Below are 19,406 nucleotides of genomic sequence, written 5' to 3' on the forward strand. Positions count from 1 at the left end.
AAAGTACCATGCTGGTTTAAAATGAACAAAAATCAAGAACATCAGCATTAGCAGCCTTATTTATAGTGCTCACTAATTTTATTCTTTTTAAACTGAAATGTAATGCACGTAATCCGCTTATTTCTAAATAGTAACTGTAATCCAATTACTATATATTGTACTGTAACAAATTAGTCACTGAATTAAGTATCCTAATTAAGTAACACTGTTGCTGTAATGATCAGATATACTCAGACAAGCGCAGATGCAGTATAAAGAGATATTTATTAAATAGAGCAGATATAAATACAATAGCAGGGTAGTCAGACTGAAGAATAAGGTCAGCGGGAGCAAACAACAACCAGAGAGGAATAGCACAAACCAGATAGAGGGACAGTCCAGAGTTCACGGGGAGGCAAATAATCAGAAACGGTAACAATCCAAGTAATACACAGAGTTCCAACAATAGGGGGAAGGCAAAAATCAGAATCGAGGAAGAACAGTCCAGAGAGTCAAAACCAGAGATCAAAATAGAAATATCAAGAATACGCTTTGTAATGAGGGCTAACCAATGAATCACTCGACACAGAGTGATAGTGAAGGGGGTTTATATAGTGTGTGTAATTGTAACGGGTTTTATTTTGTTTATTTATTTTTCACACAAAATCTTCATATTTTACATGCTAGCATTTTTCTATATTTTATTTACAAAAGATTGGTTAAAAATATATTTATTTTCCAGGACTTTTATTATTTTATTTTATTGTATGTTATTTTTCTCCATTCCTCTGGGGGGCGCAGCGTCTTTTGGTGTTTAGCTAGTCTCTCCTCAGTTGGCTGAGAGCTCTGCTGGAGAGAGGTTGGTAGAATTCAGTCTCTGGTTAAAAGTGTCTAAAAAGAGTTCAATATGTGTTAAAAAGTGTTAAAAAATAGTTTAATATGAAGCGTAAGGCCTTTAAATGTAATATTCTGGATGTTTTAAGGATGGATGATCTGTATTTTTAACTAAATCTTCGAGTGTATGTTTGAGAAGTGTTAGTTAGCTACAGCTGCCTGTGTTTAGTTCAGTCCTAACTCTCCCTCCATTTTGTGTGGTTTTGGGGATCATGCAGTGATTTGTGCAGGCAGACACGAGGCTGGATGCTATTTCTCACAGCTTTCTATCTTGTACATCCAGATAATAAAAGATTCCCGGATTGGTACTGTTGTAGAAAAGAAAATGAAAGGTGGGCTACTCCCACCTCTCGTCCGGGGTACAACTCCCCTACGTGTTCGTTTGATAGAGAGAGTCAGACAGGTGGAGTGAAGCTGAAAGCAAACCAAGTATTTATTACAAGGTACTGGATATTCAGGAGAACCCACACATGAAAGACCGTCTAACAGCCGTCCCAGCATAAGTTCTGACCCCCTCTGATCTGACTCCATGTTTTATACCCCAAATGACGTAAGCCTGTTGATGAGGTGTTGTTAAAATCATCTCATGTTAGCATGCACGTGTTAGTACTGAAGTTTCACGTGTCTGACCGGACCACTAGTGTTTGACCTTGACTGTGTTCTTCCATCCTGGCACTATCTGTGTGTGTGCGTCACCCCCCGCTTTGAAGCAGAGGTTTTTTAGGGAGGCACTCACTCACCAAAAGGCTGCTTTGATCTAATAGCCTTTTTGTAGCAATTTAGCCCCGTACCAGTCGAATTGATGACCGTTAGTTAGGGTCATGCAGTAAAACAAAATACTTCAAGCCTGAGCTACATCTCATATGTTATATGTTAATGTGTTAGTAAATGTATCATGTGGGTTAATTTGTCATATAATAGAGTCTGTGTTAGTCACATGCCTGATCAAACAATGTTTTACTATATGTGTAAAGGATATATTGTGATTTTTGGTTAATCTTTTATATCAATGCGTGTAAAATACACTGTGAGTAATAAAAATGATCAGATACAATGTGAGTATTGGTTATGCATATTGAATACAAGGTTTCACACAATGATTATGTCATTACAGATACTAAGATAAGTAATCATAACTGAAAGATATTTGTCAATCAACCCAAAGTATAATTAACAGTTACTCTTTAATTCTCCCTTTTGATGTATCAACCAGATACGTCAACACATCGTAATTCCTCCAAATATGTATTTACATATGTTCAACACTTGATCAACACGTGAGTGAACATTTTGCTAACGGTGAGAGCGAAAACCTGTCGAGCAGCCTTCCAACCCATTTTGACAGGAAAAATTCTTTCACGACCCCTCTGCCCCCAGGCGGCCAATGAGACGAACTCTATCAAAGGAGGAAGTGACATCATAACCTTAAAGTCATCCCCAAGACTGGTTGGTTTCCAGCATTTCCTCTTGCTCTTCCTCACACTTGATTATTGTCTATTGTGTTTTTTTTTTTTTTTTTGTGGCCTCGTCGGTGTCGATGGTCGGTTTATCTGTAACTCTAACTTTGATCCATCCGACAGGGTCGTTACCATTTACATCCACCCCGACCCCTATAAAAAATGCCGAAGATTTTTCCCCCTTAGGATCGGATTGCCACTGTAATGCAATGGATATCAGATTATTTATCGCACCATTATCCCTTTGTATGTTAAGTTTGTTCCATTTTTCCCGCTCACGAGTCGCCCAGCGTTTGCTTGGATCCCAATTGACATGTGTCGACCTAATTACGTGTTCCCACTTGTTACAAGGTCTGGCTTTATAAGCTGTTTGGTCGGTGTTATGAGTGATTCTCATGAAGCTGCAGGGAACATGTCCATGACAATTTTTTTTAAAATCAGTACTCAATTCACAAAAACTCTGATATTGTGTGTAAAGCAAATAGATAGTACTGTATGGATCAATTGTTCATATAAAATTATTTTTATATAAATTAAATAAAAAATATATGGAAATTCACATTACCGTTATGTGTCCGTATCCCTTCTTTCTAATTTTAAGTGAAACCATATTAAAAGTAAATATTTTTGGTGTTGAACAAAAAATGTACTTGATTTTAAACAAAATAACTGTGTCAGAACAATTTTTCTCATTACCGTTTCATGATTTTACCCCCCTAAAAAAATTACACTGTGCCTTCAAATTGATCAGCTATCCCATGATGCATCAGTTCAGACACAAGCTTCAAAATGGAGATAAGGTCAGTTGGTCACTCTTCTCTCCCTTTGAGAAATCTGTGTTAATATTGCTAAAACTGTCCTCAGTTACACTGTGTATTATCATTACCGTTATGGTTTAATACTCATTACTTTTAAAAATATAAAAATCAATTATTTCATGAATATTATCACAATATAAGGCTTTGACAGCTGGCAAAGTTATAGGTTGTTAGCATATTAGCATTTTAAGTTATTTGTGAAATTAGCTAAGAGCATCTCATTACCGTTTAATTGTGTTCTCATTACCGATATGGATCTAAAATGTTAATTTTTTTTAAATGTTTCACATCTTATCATAACTTTTCTTCATTTTATTATAGTATACCCCTCACCTGTTGTCCACATGAGTTTGTGATCAAACATATTCTAAAATAATTTCCATTAATTAAAAAAAATTGTAAATATATTTTACAAATGTTGTATCGGTAATGAGAGTTGCTTAACTATAAATAAATAAATAAAAAAGATCAAAGTAATTGTCAAGGACTGTGCTGTTAAGTTGATGGAATTTGTTGTGGAAATATGAAATTAATCATCAAAAAATGTTTTGAACCGTTGATCTAGCTTCGTCATTTACTGTAACGGTAATGAGAATTATTCTGGATCATATAAGATTCAAATGATAATAAAATTCTATTTAAAAAAATATGAAAAAATAAACAATATAGTAAAATGCACATTCTATTTTAGCTTCTCAACTTGAAAAAAAAAAATGCTGCAATGAGGTGAAAAACTTTTTTATGTTAATGTGAAGGTCTTCGTGAGAATCCCCCTTATGGTTACACTTAAGATTATCATCACGGGACCAACACAAGTACACCGCTTCCCCCTTGGACCCCTGCTTACCACAAGTAACCACGTCGCATAAGTTCACTGTCCATATGGTCATCTCACCCCAATAATAGTCTAATTCTATACCTCCCCAGCGCCTGATGCATTTTGAGTTAGGCTGATTGATGGTTGATCGTTTGGTTCTATTAAGCTGTGTGGGCTGGTCTGTAGTTGTTGCGTTTGTCGGGTGTACGGTTACTGATGTGTTTACAATTGTTCCCTCTACCGTTGTTAGTTGTTCTTGTTTTGAGACAATGGTCAGTGTTATTATCATTATACCCATGAGGGCAACTGTTACTATTATCTGGAGCCATATTGGAATAGTCAGAGGAAATGCTGGTCCGTTATAGTTTCCGTACTTTGACCTGTCCCACTCCCTTTTTCCGTACCAAGCCATTATTAAACCATAAATGTGTTTTCCCTCTAAGTTTCCCAATGTTTAGTAAACTTATTATCTATAGCTCTATATGTGTAAGTGTTAAGGTTACAGAGTGTATATATTTTTTTTTACAATTTCGTTTTTTCAAGAGTCTTTCGGCCACCTGTAAAGGAAAGCAATGTTCAGTACAACCTGTAAAGAAAAAATAATGTGTTCCCCCCCTAATTTAGCCAATCACAGTTTATAACCCTATATGTGTAAATGTTAAAGTTGCAATGCGTGTTGTTCGTTTCTTCTTTCTTCTTGCTTCAGGGTTCTGAGGGTAGGGTTAGGGTAGACTACCTCAGCCCCACGCACGAAGAGCTTTATTCTGGCTCTTGATGTCTGCAATATCAGTGAATGAAAAGTATGAGCTGGTGTGTGATAAGACTGTGTTTTTTTTAATGAGATGTGTTTTAGAGTTTCTATATGTAGTGTACTTTGACGCAATCGAAACGTTGCTGAATGAGTCACTCCCTCAATTCCTCTCCTCAGTCACAGCCAGGCTGTGTGCTGCTGCTGCTGTGCTCTGAGAAATCTTTTCTCTGCTGTGGCCAGGCCAGGCCCGTGCTGCGGGGGCTCTGCTGCCCCTCCTTCCTGCTGCGGGCCTCCATCTGGGTCAGACGATTCAGCTGCTGTTCTCACCTCTCCCTCTGGCTCTCTAAGCGATCTCTGTTGTTGCACAGCTGTAGAACCCTCGCCTATCAGTTGATCTGCGTACGTTGTTCTCTCAGTCACCTGGAAAGGCTCAATCCAGCCATGCTCGTTCCCCTTTCGTGCGTAATGGCGGAGGAACCCTCACTCTGTGTCTGGACTGGTCCACCTTTGCACCACGTTCTCCTTCTCCCCCTGTGTAAACAGATCTGAAACGAGACTTTTGTATTCATTATAATCATGTTTAAGGTTCTCTATTCATTTTGGAAGTGTTTTAAGGCGTCCTCCGTGTCTCCTTCCTGCAAGTTAAAATACATGGTTAAAATACATTTATCACACTTAACTTGAGCTCTAATTTCCCCTTGGAAGTTAATTATTTCATATTTAAATTTTGTCTGTGCACAGATTTCAGCCCAATTTTTGTTTTCTTACCTTCTTCAGTTGTCCTGATTTTCAGTTATACTCAATCATGATCTTTACTGTCAAATGTGCGTTTAATCCGTAACATTTAGTCATTTCTTTAAATCCCTAACTTTTAGGAATTTTCAATTGTAAATTGCAACATTTAATTATCATCACCATTAATTACTTGCTTTTACCTTCCTTTTGTTCACATCCCTTTCCCTTTTAGTGTAACTGCTTCCCTCTGGCTCTAACTAATCCAAATTAGATCTTACAAACACTACTAATGTTCACCACCCAGTTTACCACTAGACACACACTATTTCTCGTGCATGCACACACTCACAAACTCAAACACTTCCACTCTCACAAACACTACCAAAGGTAAAGGTCAGCAACAGACACTAAAACAACCCAGCTCTGGAGTTCCATCATTGTACAGACCATATTTTACTGCTTCACAGCCCAAAGCTGTTGCTTTAAATGCACCTGCTGTTAAGCCTACCACTGAAAGCTTCTCATATTGTATTGGTAACACTATATAGATAATAGATAAGAAAAACTTGGAAATACATCTAAATCATGTTTTTTTTTTTTTTTTTTATATATAGCTCCATGCAAAGTTTTAATGATCAGCTGCTCTATTCTCCCCTTCATCTCCACTTTAATAATAGAATTTCAGGGCCCAAAGTTTTAAACTGAAACTAACTACACATAATGTGGCTTCTGTCTCAGGAATGGTTCCATGTTGATGTACTGGGCTTTCTTGGGTTACTTTTGCTTGGACTTCAGAATTACTGTTTGTGGCTATATTATTTTACCTGCCACTTTAATTTTCTGCAGTGTGCTATTTTACTAAGAAATTATGATTCTGACTTTATTCAGTTCCCAAGATTTTATAAAGACTTGATTTCTATATTTAGTTGATTTTATTTAGTGCTTTAAGAATTGGGAGAAGTGGAACGTGATTATTTTTCTCTGTATCAATCGTTCCATTACAGACAATAATGTTAGCAATATCAATAAACAATTTTATGCTTTGCTTTGTTCACGTTATTTTAGCAAATAAAATCCAAACAATGCTTTTCATTTACTGATCAATATGTTCAATATGTATTTATGCATATACAATGCCAAGCAGACTGCTTTTCACAATTATCAACAATACATCTATTTCCTTAAACAATTTTTCAAATCTCACTTACTGTTTCCCTTGCTCCAAAAATGGCTCACATTTTGAATAGTGAAAGTTCAATTTTGTGATTTCTAAGTTTCTTATTTCTTCTTTTTAAATTAGGATTGAGTGTGTCTTAAAGTTAAGACTGTTACAATATTGCTGAAAGTAATTGCTCATCTGCATAGAGGTTGTTTTAAAACCAAACTTTAAAAAGATAAACAAGCTAAAAGTTAAAAAAATGCTCTACGTCTATAAAATAATGATTGGTCAAAAAAATTTTAGTAATAGTGGTGAGGGATGAAAAAGGTTAATAGGTTTAAAAAAGATAAAAAGTATAAAATAATTGTTGGGCAAATAATGGTGGTAATAATGATCATCTATCCACATCTCCCCCTTTTTCTGAAACAGAATTTCTGTTTCAGAGAACTTACGCAAAATTGCTTCACCCTCTTACTGTCCATTTTGGCCGGTCTGCCCCGTCCAGGCCTCCACTGACCCACACCCCATCACTTCATTCATCCACTCACTCTCCCCCTGGGCTGCGCGTCCCCTCCACAATGTTTTCTCCGTTTTCTGTTAAAATGCATGTGGTGGTCAGATCGAGACTGTGCCTGTCTTAGGTTGTCCCTGTGTAGTATGTTGGGATCTTACCCGTCTTTGGCTAACCAGCCTATCCCACTGAACCACACACAGCGTAGCAGCACTGTTTAATCTACATTCAGTGCTGTAGTGTTCCTGCAGGGCATGGTTAGGGAACGCACACCCAGGTATGTCACACTGTCAGAAACTCACACTCTGGTGTTGACCGTGAAAGCCCGTGCAAGGCACCGAGTACCCATAGTTTATTATAGATTATTACTGTATACATATTTCATTTATTACCATCATTATCACCTTTTCTCTTCCACTGAATTTAGCTTAAATTATTTGCTTTGATGCCACTGCTCAGAAATAGACCCAAAACAGTGCATGTCAATGAATAATTATTCAGATTTGGCATCTGTACCTTAAAGGTGTACCACAAGGTTAAGTTTTGGTCCAGTTTTATTTAATATATACATAAATTATATTGGTGGCTCTGCTTCTCAGATTGCAAACTTTACCACTATGCAGATGAAACAATTTTATATTGCTTAGCTGATTTTGTTCATGCTACAGCCAGAAAATTATGCATTCGTTTTATAGGTGGCATTGTATAAGCATGAAAACTAAATTTATGCTGTTTTCCAGATCTCTTTTTAGTCTAATTTAATACTATACAGAAAGAAAGTAAAGCAAGTTCCTCATTGCAGAAAGTAAGCATATTGAAAGCAAAATAGAAAGCTCAATTTTTTAATATATTTGATTATGTCCCCTTATCAGAAAGATACCCAATTCCCTGTAGCTTGAAATAGATGCAACACTGCGTTTCCTTTAAAAATAATAATAAAAAAATAAAAATAAGGTCTTTCCTCACTGGTTTCTGAAATCTACTATCGCTCTTAAGATAATCAAAATATTAGCATAGACGGATATACATGAGATCATAGAGAAATTAGATATTACATCCGTCTTATATAAGTCTCATTCAGCTAGTACTGAACTGAGATCAGTCTGAATAAGAAACGAATAGTAAGATAATTAACTAAATCACCTGATAGAAAAAGCTGTGTTTGGAATGGCTCACTCAGTAATTCATTCACTATTTACTATGTAGCATTTTCTATTTATTTAACTGATCATTTAAAAATCAAATAATAAACCATGTTTATTCGTCCTGCTCTGAGTACAGCTTATACAACAGTGCTGCATGGCATAGTATATTTTGGAATTTCCAGCATACATCTTCTGTACAATATTATTATAATATAATGTAGTTAATAGTGAACTATATGGGGAAAAATAAACTGCTAAGTTTTTACAAAGCACTGCAAAAATGGCCAATCCAAATTGCTTAGTATTTCTGCAATAGGAAACGATTCCGCACACAGCCACACACATTCATTATTTCCATTATTAGATTTGCTTATAGAATATAGAGTTAGACATATGTCCCTGTTAGGTTAGCGCCCCCAAGATATAGTCCAATACCCAAAATTAAGCTAATTATTTTCATCCTCTCTGTCTCCATAATCCCTGTATTAAACTCTCTAAATTCTCTAATTATCTATCCAGTCACACACCTCTCGGACATTATTCAACAACTTAATTATTTATATTAACACTTCCCCAACCTTGCTTACATTAAAGTACACTGTACTCATGATTGGGTATTCACATTTTCACATTCTCTTTTTAGAACTGTCTTATAACGTATGCATATTTATATTATATTATAGTTCTATGTCACATCAGTTACTTTACTCTGTTAATTATTTAATTATTTATGACCATTAGCAACATCTACTAAACTGCTCCGTTTACAGATAGATCTTTACCTTGTATAGTTAGGTTTTTTATCCTTATATTTTCTTATATAGATATATCTATCTACCCATACAAAAGCCTTTTCCCCCTGTTCACCTCTGTCCCCCATTTTCACTGTGTATTACTCTATTTCCCTACTTCACCTTGGACTCCTCCCCTGCAGTGGGACTCATCCATTCCTATTTCGTTGTCACACAAGATTTCGTACACTCAACCAATCACACTGCTCACAGGAGCCCCGCTCACACACAGTTTAACACACACTCCAATACATACGCACACACTTCTGTTTCACTCACTCTGTCTTACACACACTCTTTAATTCGCTGCCATACACTTTCTCACTCACTGCCACACACACATTCTTTCTCTCCGCCACACAAGATACGCATTTTCTGTTTCTCTCACAGGAAAACTGGACACGCACACTTTCACACTCACAGGTACACTTTTAATCCCTGTAACAGACACTCGTAGACCCTTTTCTTTTTCTCTCTGTCAGTCGCACATACACAATCACAAAGTCAGACACACTCAGTCCCTGGAATAAGCACACATACACACGCATACTCTCTCACACTTATTGGCCACAGACTCACTTCACTTAAACTTATAGTTTATACTGCTATGTATACCCCTTTTTATTTGTTTTCTTGTACCCCAGATAAGACACGAATAAGCCATGCACACAAGCAGTGGGTCGCCGCCCACCCGCGAGATACCGCTCCCGGTCCGCCTTCGACTATACCTAAGGACCCCCGTTCACACTTTTAAGCTACTCATTTATTTTAAACTAACACTCACGCGCTAATGAAGGCTTTCCATATGGTCCCAGTCACGCTTCTTAAAGCCCGCAACTTTCAACATGAAACGCTCAATATATTAACCCGATCTTTTGTCAATTATTTCTATCTGTATTAATAACAAATCATTAATCTATGGGAATACAGCCCCCTGCCTGGCAAGGCACACCTGTTATCCAATGCTAGAATTGTCATCATTTACATCTGCATTAAGAACAAATCCTTACAACCACCGTATCATACCAGAAGTATTATTTATACAACTAGTAGAAGTTCATAATAGTTACAGCGCCTACTAATAATACCAAATGTCTAGAGCAGCAACAGTATCTGCTTATATTATTATTATTATTATATATTTTTATTTATTCATTTATTGACTTTTTATTATATTTTATTTTATTTGTTTTATTTTATTTTATTTGCATTTCGATTTTAGTTTTGTCGTTTATTATGCAGTTCATCGAGAAAAAGCAAGCCCAAAGTGAAACTTTGATTTTTCTTTTTACAGGAATCACCTTAAAAAAACAAGTAAACGTAAATATGCCACAGACCAGGAATACAGAGAATATAAAAAACATTCAAGTGTAATGAAATACAATACGGACAAGGAACACAGAGAAATTGTAAAAACGAACAGTGTTATGAAATATAGAACAGATGACGAGCACAGAGAGCATGTAAAGCAGATTTCCATTTTAAAATACAAAGCAGACAGCTCATTTGCCCAGGGTGTGAAAAACAGAAACATAGAAAGAAGACAAATACATAAAAACAAAAGAAAAGAAACTGATTATGTAATTACACAGTTCAAAAACAAAACAAGCACAGGTCCAGAATACGTGTGTGCGGTTTGTCACAGAGCTCTGTTCAAACACCAAGTCATACGATGTCGAAAACATGAATATTTGAAAAAAGATCCAGCAGTTGCATGTATAGCGGAAAGGATTATTTGCATATTTGCAATGAGAGCTGTGATGTAGATTGTGCCATTAAAACGGGTCCAGCTGGTTCTCTTTGGGTTTGTTATACTTGTCACAGAAAGATTTGTAATGCAAAAATGCCAGAACAGAGTGTTGTGAATAATCTGTCACTAGATCCAGTTCCTCATGAATTGCAAACATTAAATTCATTGGAATGTCATTTGATTGCTATGCATATACCATTCATGAAGATTGTGCCGCTGCCAAAAGGATCACAGAGCTCTGTCGTAGGCCCAATAAGCTGTGTGCCATCAAATGTAGCTGATGCAGCTGAGCTTTTACCAAGATCAGAACATGCTGATTTCATGATCCGTGTGAAATTGAAAAGAAAGTTGACATACAAGGGGCATTATAAGTATGAATTTGTCCACCCAGAGAAAATTCAAAATGCACTGATGTACCTCAAAAACCATAACAAATTCTACAGTGATGTTAAATTCAACAATGATTGGATTAATCCACTGAGCAACACTGCAGGAGCAGATGACTGTGATGACCAAAGTGAACAAGCTGGTAATGAGGAACACACTGAGCATACCAATGAGGATGAGAACATTGATGAAACTCTTCTTGACCGACAACAGCATGGCATGTTTATGGATACTTGTTTACAACCTGTTGATGTAGCACAAGAGGTTCTGGATCAGGATTTTGATGGAATCATGTCTGTAGCACCAGCAGAAGGAAATAATCCAGTCAGGCTATTAACTGAAGAGTCAAACGAGGCCAAATGCTTCCCAGTTCTGTTCTCTAAAGGCACAGGTACTTTTCATGAGACAAGACCAGAAAGGCTGAAGAATCCTTACGTCGCATTTTACATTTTGATGAAGGCTATAAATTCTTGAAACCTATCAGAGGTGCTCCAGTGTTCTGGCAAAGCGTGCAGAAAGATTTGTTTGCAATGGTCAGACAACTAGGACTTCCAACCTGGTTTGCTTCGTTTTCCTCTGCTGACCTCCGGTGGCCAGAACTCATGCAAACAATCCTGAAACAAGAAGGAAAACATGTATCAGCTGATGAGCTTGATTGGTCAGAGAGATGTCACCTGCTGAAAAGTAACCCTGTGACTGCTGCTAGAATGTTTGACCATCGATTTCACTGTTTCCTAAAAGATGTCATCATGTCTGAAGCCAAACCAATTGGAGAGATAACAGATTTTTTCATGAGAGTTGAGTTCCAGAATCGTGGTTCACCTCACACTCATTGTCTTTTCTGAGTAAAAGATGCTCCACAGATAGACAGAGATGATGACCTCCGTGTCTGTCAGGTTATTGATCAGTATGTCACATGTGAATTGCCTTCAGATGAGGACAAAGAAATGCATGACATTGAAGTGTCACAAGTTCAGATGCACAGCAAGAGACACTCAAAAACATGCAAGAAAAAGGGAACGACATGCAGATTTAACTTTCCACGTCCTCCAAGTAACAGAACATTTATTACACGATGTAAGACTGAGGAACATAAAAATGACTGTAAGGGCCAGTATTAGTATAACAGTAATGGCATTAGAAATGTGTGTTACCACTAGGCACCTGTAGGTGGCAGTAGTGAGTTAGATTCTGATAATTAGGGTTTTTTGAAGGTCATTAACAATTAGGCTCGTGCAGGAGAAAAAACAAGACAAGCAGAAAAAAGCCGAAGGAGCCTCACCTTTTCTGACTGCAGTTTCAGGATTTAGGAATAAGGAACATGAATATAAGTACCTAGTTTTCTGTTTATAAGCATTTTAATCATTTTGTTCAGGTTTCTTGTGTATTATTTTTTAAGAAATAAATATTTGGTTTGGAAACCTAAAACACAAGTTGGAAAGTGAGTCAAGAACCGCATGGATCTACATAAATAGTCAGAAAAGAGCTCCAAGTGGATGAAGAAACCCTGTGGATGTGCTGAAGAGTGGATTCAGTCATCTATATGCAAGTACTGACCTCAAGTTTGGATTTTTGTTGAAGGAACAAGGTAGAAATGTGTCTGGCTTTGCTAATGGAGTTAGCCAGTGACTCAGTGACAATTTGTGTTTGTGGAAAAGAGGAATATTTGAGGATTTAAAGTGCATGAACAAAGTGATGAAGCTGTTCGTCCTAAGAGGACATTAAAGCTGACTGCTAAAGGAATTGAACAAAAGCTTAGCATGACACTGGCAGATAGGAAATCCAAGTTTGCACAACTCAATCGAATAATGAAGGATATTGATGTCCTAATGGAAGTTGAAAATAATGCTTGTACAGTTTCCCGAAAATTGGCAACTGAGTTTACAGGAGTGTACGTGGACATTTGCAAACTAAATAAAACAGCAAAAGAATACACACTGTAAAAAACAAAACTTAAAATTGTTCGCCTTAATATGATTTTTAGTTAAGCTGAACAAAAAATATTCAATTGCACTGTAAACTACATCAAAGTAATTGGCTCAGGTAATTTTATTGTGTTACTTGTTAAAAATTGACCTGACTTGACATCCTGCACTGTCAAAATGTACAAATTGTAGATGAACCCTAGTTAAGGCTAGGCCAACTACTCTGCGCATGCTCATTTTGACTCCCTGGTTGAGAACGGGGCGGGATTTTCGATTTTTGCCGGAAATGGATTACGGCCATCTTGAAATGGACTTCGTCTGCGGCAAGCAGTCACTTCGGTGATCTTCAACTGAGATTTATCGTCCATAAGGTGAGTTTTTCGGTTGAAATAGTACATTTGTCATAATTGCATGCTTAAATTTGTACAATATACTCTTCTTTGGATATTTTAGCCAGGGTTTTAAGTTACCAGCCAACCAGCTAAGCTAACCTAGCCAGTTAGCTAGCTAGCTAAGTAACCGCTTGTTAAGCAACAAACGTTTTGCTAACGTTTACTCATACATTACACCGCTACGCGGTTACACCGGTGACCCATCGTTTTAACGCCCGTTAGCAAGCTAGCTAGTCCGTTAGCAAGCTAGCTAGCCCGTTAGCAAGCTAGCTAGCCCGTTAGCAAGCTAGCTAGCGAAATTAGACAAGGCCCATAGCCTGCAGGGGGAAAGCCTGGGCACCCGGCTGACTGACGGCACGGTAGTGCACAGTATTGTTGCAGCACTACAGTCCATGTATTCAGTGATTCAGTGGTAAGTAAATAGCTAAGTTAACTATGTTTAGAGCGAAGCTTACACTCTGTACATTTCCCCCTCATGTAGCTACGTTACTGGGTCTGTTTATTTGTGAGATGGTTTAAGAGTCGTAATATTATATTTGTTTAATTCTACTGTATAACGTTAAACATTAGTAAGATGCACCAAAATAAAGCCGACTACGGCGACCACATTTTGTTTGGTTTATCCTTCTGCCCGATGGACGTTTTAAACGTCCAAAATGACACCTTGTTTTCCCAGTTTAATTACTCAGGAATTCCTCCACACACCAGCATAAACCATATATGAATAGATAGGGCAGAACCTTCCGTTACTGAAAACAGCAGCAGCTTCATGATCCAGCCACCCCAGACTCTGATAAAGTTAATCCACTTAACCTCTTAATACGCCCTGGCCCGCCGGCGGGCCAGAAATTTATGAAATATAATATCTGGCTGTGTTTATGAATAGTTATGAACACTTATATGCTCAATATAGACAGCCAATATACAATTTTAAAGCTTAGAATCTAGCCTATTTAGCAGTATCTCCTTTCAGAAAATAAACATTTAGGGTGAAATGTGCCTAGTTTCATAAAGATATTACATTGCATATTTGCGTTTATCGTACGTCCATATTTGATCGAATACACCATTCGAACGGTCTGGCTCCTGTTACGGTTCCTGAATTAGAGTTGAAAGAGCGCGTCGCCCTGCGTGTGTACAGTTAAAAACTGTTTGTTTTCCGCTGCGGGGTTACATCAGGACACACACACACAACACCCACCAGCGAAGCTCTTACCTTCAAAACGCGTCCAAATTTAAGAGAATCCATCAATCCAGTCTCCTGTAATCCACAGTTATATCCTATCAGCACTTGGAATAATCTGATGCAGAAAAAAACTAATCTAAAATTTATCTCCTTATTAAAACCGTATTATTCGACGCTCCGCGAGCTTCCGCATAGAGCCAGACAGGGGAGAGCCTACTGTACATGCAGGTACGCAAATGAGGTCTGTCAGCCAATCAGGTGTCCGAGTTCTGCCAGCTGAAAGGGAGAGGGCGGGACCTGGCCGGCTACAGATTGTGTCTCTCAGAGAATTCCCACTGTGAGGAAATACTGCTATTAAAAACAAAGTGCTATAGGAGTTTGTACAAGAGTAGACCACACAAAAACCCAGAGTTTATTTCAAAATTAGTTATAAAAGTGGTAGTTTTTATTATTATAAAGTTTATATGTCTGAAAATAAGAAAATAAAATAGAAAATCTGAAAAGCGCCTGAAAATGTTCCGTTTTTTACTATATGTTCAACTGAATAATTAAAGTGTCTTAAATTAATTGTGTAAAGGCTTTTAAGTAATATTAATTCACAGAATTGACTCTGAATTATTTAATATTGGAATGAAAAGCCTTCAAATCTAAGTATGTTATTTCAGGTGGAAAATGGTAAAAATAGGCTTGGAGCTTAAGAGGTTAATAAATAGCCAAAATAAACAGGTGCTCCTTCAAAAATCAAGCCCTCTTTCTTTAATTTTAATCCCATTATAATCCTAGTAAAGTGATCCAAGTCTGTCTCTTTCTCTCTCCTCTGCCCTCTTGGTGATGTCACGTGAATGATTACCACCCACTGGCTGCATACCCAGTAGCAGGAAAGTTGATTGTGTCCCCCAGGACGTGCTTGTTGCATTGATGATAATGGTAAGTACTGTTGATGTACATGACTTCAGAATTCATCTTTAACTTGGCCTTTAATGTGTGTTGTTTAATATAATAGTACTATTACTTTGTGTGTTTAGTTTTATTTATATATATTTCTCCTAAATATTTTCATTTAGAGCATTTATTTGCAGAATGAAATATGAAATCTGTGATTTTAAAGTCAATTTTTTTTCACTAAATATTGGTTTTTGAACCCTTAACACATTAGTATTGTTGTTTTTAAATTAATATGAACTTCTTTGCATTGTTATTTTCATTATTTGAGGTCTGAAAGCACTGCATCGTTATTTGATGACAACATTCAAGTGTTTTTATAATAATGTTTTGTTTTCTTAATTATATCTAGGCTATTTATGTAACTTTCCTTATTTGAGGATTTTCCATGAAGTTAATTTTTTGGGTTTTTTGGTACAGTATTGGTTTCTTCTAAATATGTATGTTATGACTTTAAAAGAACTTTATTTTTTGACTGTCAATTTTGAATAGAAAAATAAGTAATATTACAGATATTTGTGTTATGTTGATATTTGTAATCTGCTATCTTGACATCCCTAATGTAGATTAAATTGTTACCTATTGATTGGGTCAGTTTTCCATCCAGTGATTAAGCCTAGTTTTAGACAGCATTTTCCATGTCATCAAGGAGTATTCCTTGTCAGGGAAACTGTCTGGGTTTATAAATTAAGGTACAAACTTGTAAAATCTCATTATTTAAATGTTTTTGTATTTGTGCTGGTTTTATGTTCTGCAGATTTGTGAAGAGTTCTTTCGTGTCACAACCTAGGATCTGTTGGGGACCTTTAGAGCAGCCTTGGATAAGTACTCTCCTCAACTGCTTAAACTGTACCGTGCAAGAAAGGGATCCTTCTGTCAAGACATGGACACCCTCTTTGAAAAGCTTGATGAAGAGGTACTCTTATCTGTTGTATGCTGTATTTGGTTTTGGATAGAATAATGGCAAACTAAAATAAATACCATGGATTATGTAGATGAAGTTAAATTAAATAGTGCCTAAAGGCTTAAAAATAGCTGTTCATGGTATGGTAGCACATTCAGTCACATTAGATAGATAGATGAGATAGCTAGATAGATACTTTATTGATCCCCGAGGGGAAATTAAAAATAATTTAGAGTGGGGAATTGTGAGTGGATTCTCCTGAGAGCATAGACCAATTCTTTCACTTATGTTTGTAAAAGTTTGTATAGCTGCTGCTTTTACACACCTGTGGACACAGAAGTTTTTGCTCACCTGTACAAATCATCAATCCCCGGTTCCAAACACTTATGGCAGTAAAGTGTACATAGATGTGTTTCCCCACCATGTGAGGACTCCCACCCCCCTCTTTCTCTAAAACTGTATCTTGTTATCATTATTATTGTTATTGTTAGACTGTTAGTCTTATGTTTTTGGGTGGTTATTCAACAACAGTATTTCTGCTTTTCTTCAGGTAACCGAACCAGAGGCTGAGCAGACCAAAGGTGTCAAGATGGGTGTCCTCACTGTTCTTGATGATGATGATGATGATGATGATGATGATGCACCTTCCTTGATGCCCACTGTCACAAGTATTGCCATTGTGCTGGAAGTGGCTATTGTTCTCACAGATGTACCAGACCTTCCTACTGCCTTTGCCTACCTTTTCGGCCTGCTCTATTCCTTGAACATGGAGTTTCCAAAAGAACACATGTATACTTTTGAAACTATTCAGCACATCTTCATGGAATTGACCCCTACTTGCTCTCAGCGTGTCAGGAGCTTACAAACCAAGCTCCTTCTCTAAATTAGAAACTGATCTTTTACATACACTTTGCTGGTTGGCCTAATCCGTCTGTCTGAAATGTCAAGACATTTTTGGCTTTACAGGTTGTAAAGGAATTTTTTTTTCTGCATTGGCCCCAATGTTCAGGGCTTTATCCAGTGGGTTTTCAACCTTTTTGTTTTATTCTTTACATTGCTGATATCCATTTGAATGGATTAAAGGAGCTACAAAAATGTTCTAAAGCCAAAGAGCTGTTTTCTTGCCAAGGGTTGGTTTAGTTGTTTCCTTTATGCCTTACATAAAGCATAGCTCACGGTTCTACAGCAGCAGTCTGCAGATGTTTTTTGAATGATTAGGTGCTGTATCTCAAAGAGATTTTTATAAGATTAAGGCAGAGTAATAGATCCATTTTTTATAGAGAAGGATGTGGCAGAAAGAGCTGGGCAGTGATGTGCTTAGAGTGTACAGAAATGGCACCCACTTTTTGCAAACAAGCACAACTTGTGTAGTGAATCTAAATCTTGCTATTGTGTTTGTTTTTTTTTTTATTTTATTTTTATATATTTTATAAATGCTATACAGCAGCACTTTGTTCCTTGCATTGTTAAGTCAGGAGTTTTTATCAGCCTGCTTGGTGGACATTCTTGCAACTTGAAATTACTTGTTGCAGAAAGGGTTAATAAACATGTTAACTTAACAGTTTTGTCATTTGTCTTAAATAAGGACACCCAACTTTAGTTAGGTATTCTTAGTATCTAGAACTTTGTGTGTGTGAGAAGAACTTTTTAAAAAGTCTGAAACTCTTAGTATGTAAAACTGTTTTTTTTATTGAAGTATAAATAAATGTGAAATTAGTAATTTAAACAAGAAATAATTAGTTGGTTTAACTTTTCTTAAAAACTTAAAATTTTGAGTTGAGATCTAAACTCAAAAATCGAGTGCAGTAATTTGCCTTGAAATTTTGAGTTTTCTCAACTTTTTCGTATAAGTTGACTCAACTTTTTACAAATCTGGAACTCTCAGTATATAAAACTTAAAATTTGAAGTTAATATAAATGTGAAAAATGAATAATCTGAACAAGAAATAATGAGCTGGGTCAACTTTTTAATAACCTGTGTTATTAAGTATGTAAAACTTAAAATTAGAATTTTATGTAAATGTGAAAAATTCATTATCTGAACAAGAAAAAATTTGTTGGCTCAACTTTCTTAAAAACTTAATATTTTGAGTTGAGTTCTAAACTCAAAAATCGAGTGCAGTAAGTTGCCTTGAAATTTTGAGTTTTCTCAACTTTTTTGTTTTTACAGTGCATGTCTGACGAGGATATGATTAAAGACCAGGAAACCTGGTATGAACCTAGGACCAAACATCTTAATGGGTTTGTGAAAGATGTTGAGAGATGGTTAAAAAGAGCTGATGAGCAAGCTAAAGAAGCAAGACAGTATGAAGCTGAAGTGAGCCCTGCAGATAGTGCTTCAATGGTCAGTTTATCACACAAGCAGAGCAGCTTCAGTTGTGTCTTCAACTGCCTCATCTACAAAGCGTAAGTACGAGGCTGAGAGAGCAGCTTTGATTGCACAGGCTAGTGCATTGAAACGAAAGCAAGAAATTGACAGAATTGGCCAAGTTGCAAGCAAAGAAAGAGATCCTAGAATTGCAAACAGCTATTGATGCAGCGAATGCTAAAATTGAAGTGCTTGGTTTGCGTGAGTCCGATGTGGAAGAGCAAGAACAAGTGAGGCCTCCTGAGGTGAGGAATTTGCATGCTGAAGCGGCATTCTCTGAAGTTGTGGAAGATGATGTGGCTTTTCCTCTACAGCGACCAGCAAGGCATTCTTCTCAGCTAAGACCACATTACTATGTGAGTAGAAGGCAAAACGCACACAGCATTGTTTCATCTCCCCCATGCTCACATGCTGATAGTGGAGCTAATATTGCTGGAAGACAACGTGACAACATGCAGATTAGAGATCTGCTTGATGTTATGAAGCATCAGAATG

At 36.9% G+C, this 19,406-nt stretch overlaps 1 protein-coding gene across 3 annotated transcripts; it reads left to right on the forward strand.

The window, feature by feature from the left end:
* The first annotated feature begins 13,195 nt into the window (after positions 1–13,195).
* Positions 13,196–18,102, forward strand: LOC111194769 (uncharacterized). 3 transcript variants are annotated; one of them, XR_007427952.1, is made up of 4 exons: positions 13,196–13,490; positions 15,573–15,624; positions 16,397–16,555; positions 17,094–18,102. XR_007427952.1 is itself a non-coding variant. In XM_022679650.2 (3 exons), exons 2-3 carry the CDS (start codon positions 16,523–16,525, stop codon positions 17,424–17,426), a joined length of 366 nt encoding a protein of 121 aa, XP_022535371.1. In that variant the 5' UTR covers positions 14,533–15,624; positions 16,397–16,522; the 3' UTR covers positions 17,427–18,102. The 3 variants fall into 3 exon arrangements, 1 of the variants encoding a protein (XP_022535371.1); XR_007427951.1 differs by having other exon boundaries at positions 13,257–13,490; positions 15,570–15,624; XM_022679650.2 differs by lacking the exon at positions 13,196–13,490 and having other exon boundaries at positions 14,533–15,624.
* Positions 18,103–19,406: the final 1,304 nt, after the last annotated feature.

This window comes from Astyanax mexicanus, chromosome 21 (genome assembly GCF_023375975.1).
Source record: "Astyanax mexicanus isolate ESR-SI-001 chromosome 21, AstMex3_surface, whole genome shotgun sequence".
In the NCBI taxonomy this organism is placed as follows: Eukaryota; Metazoa; Chordata; class Actinopteri; order Characiformes; family Acestrorhamphidae; genus Astyanax; species Astyanax mexicanus.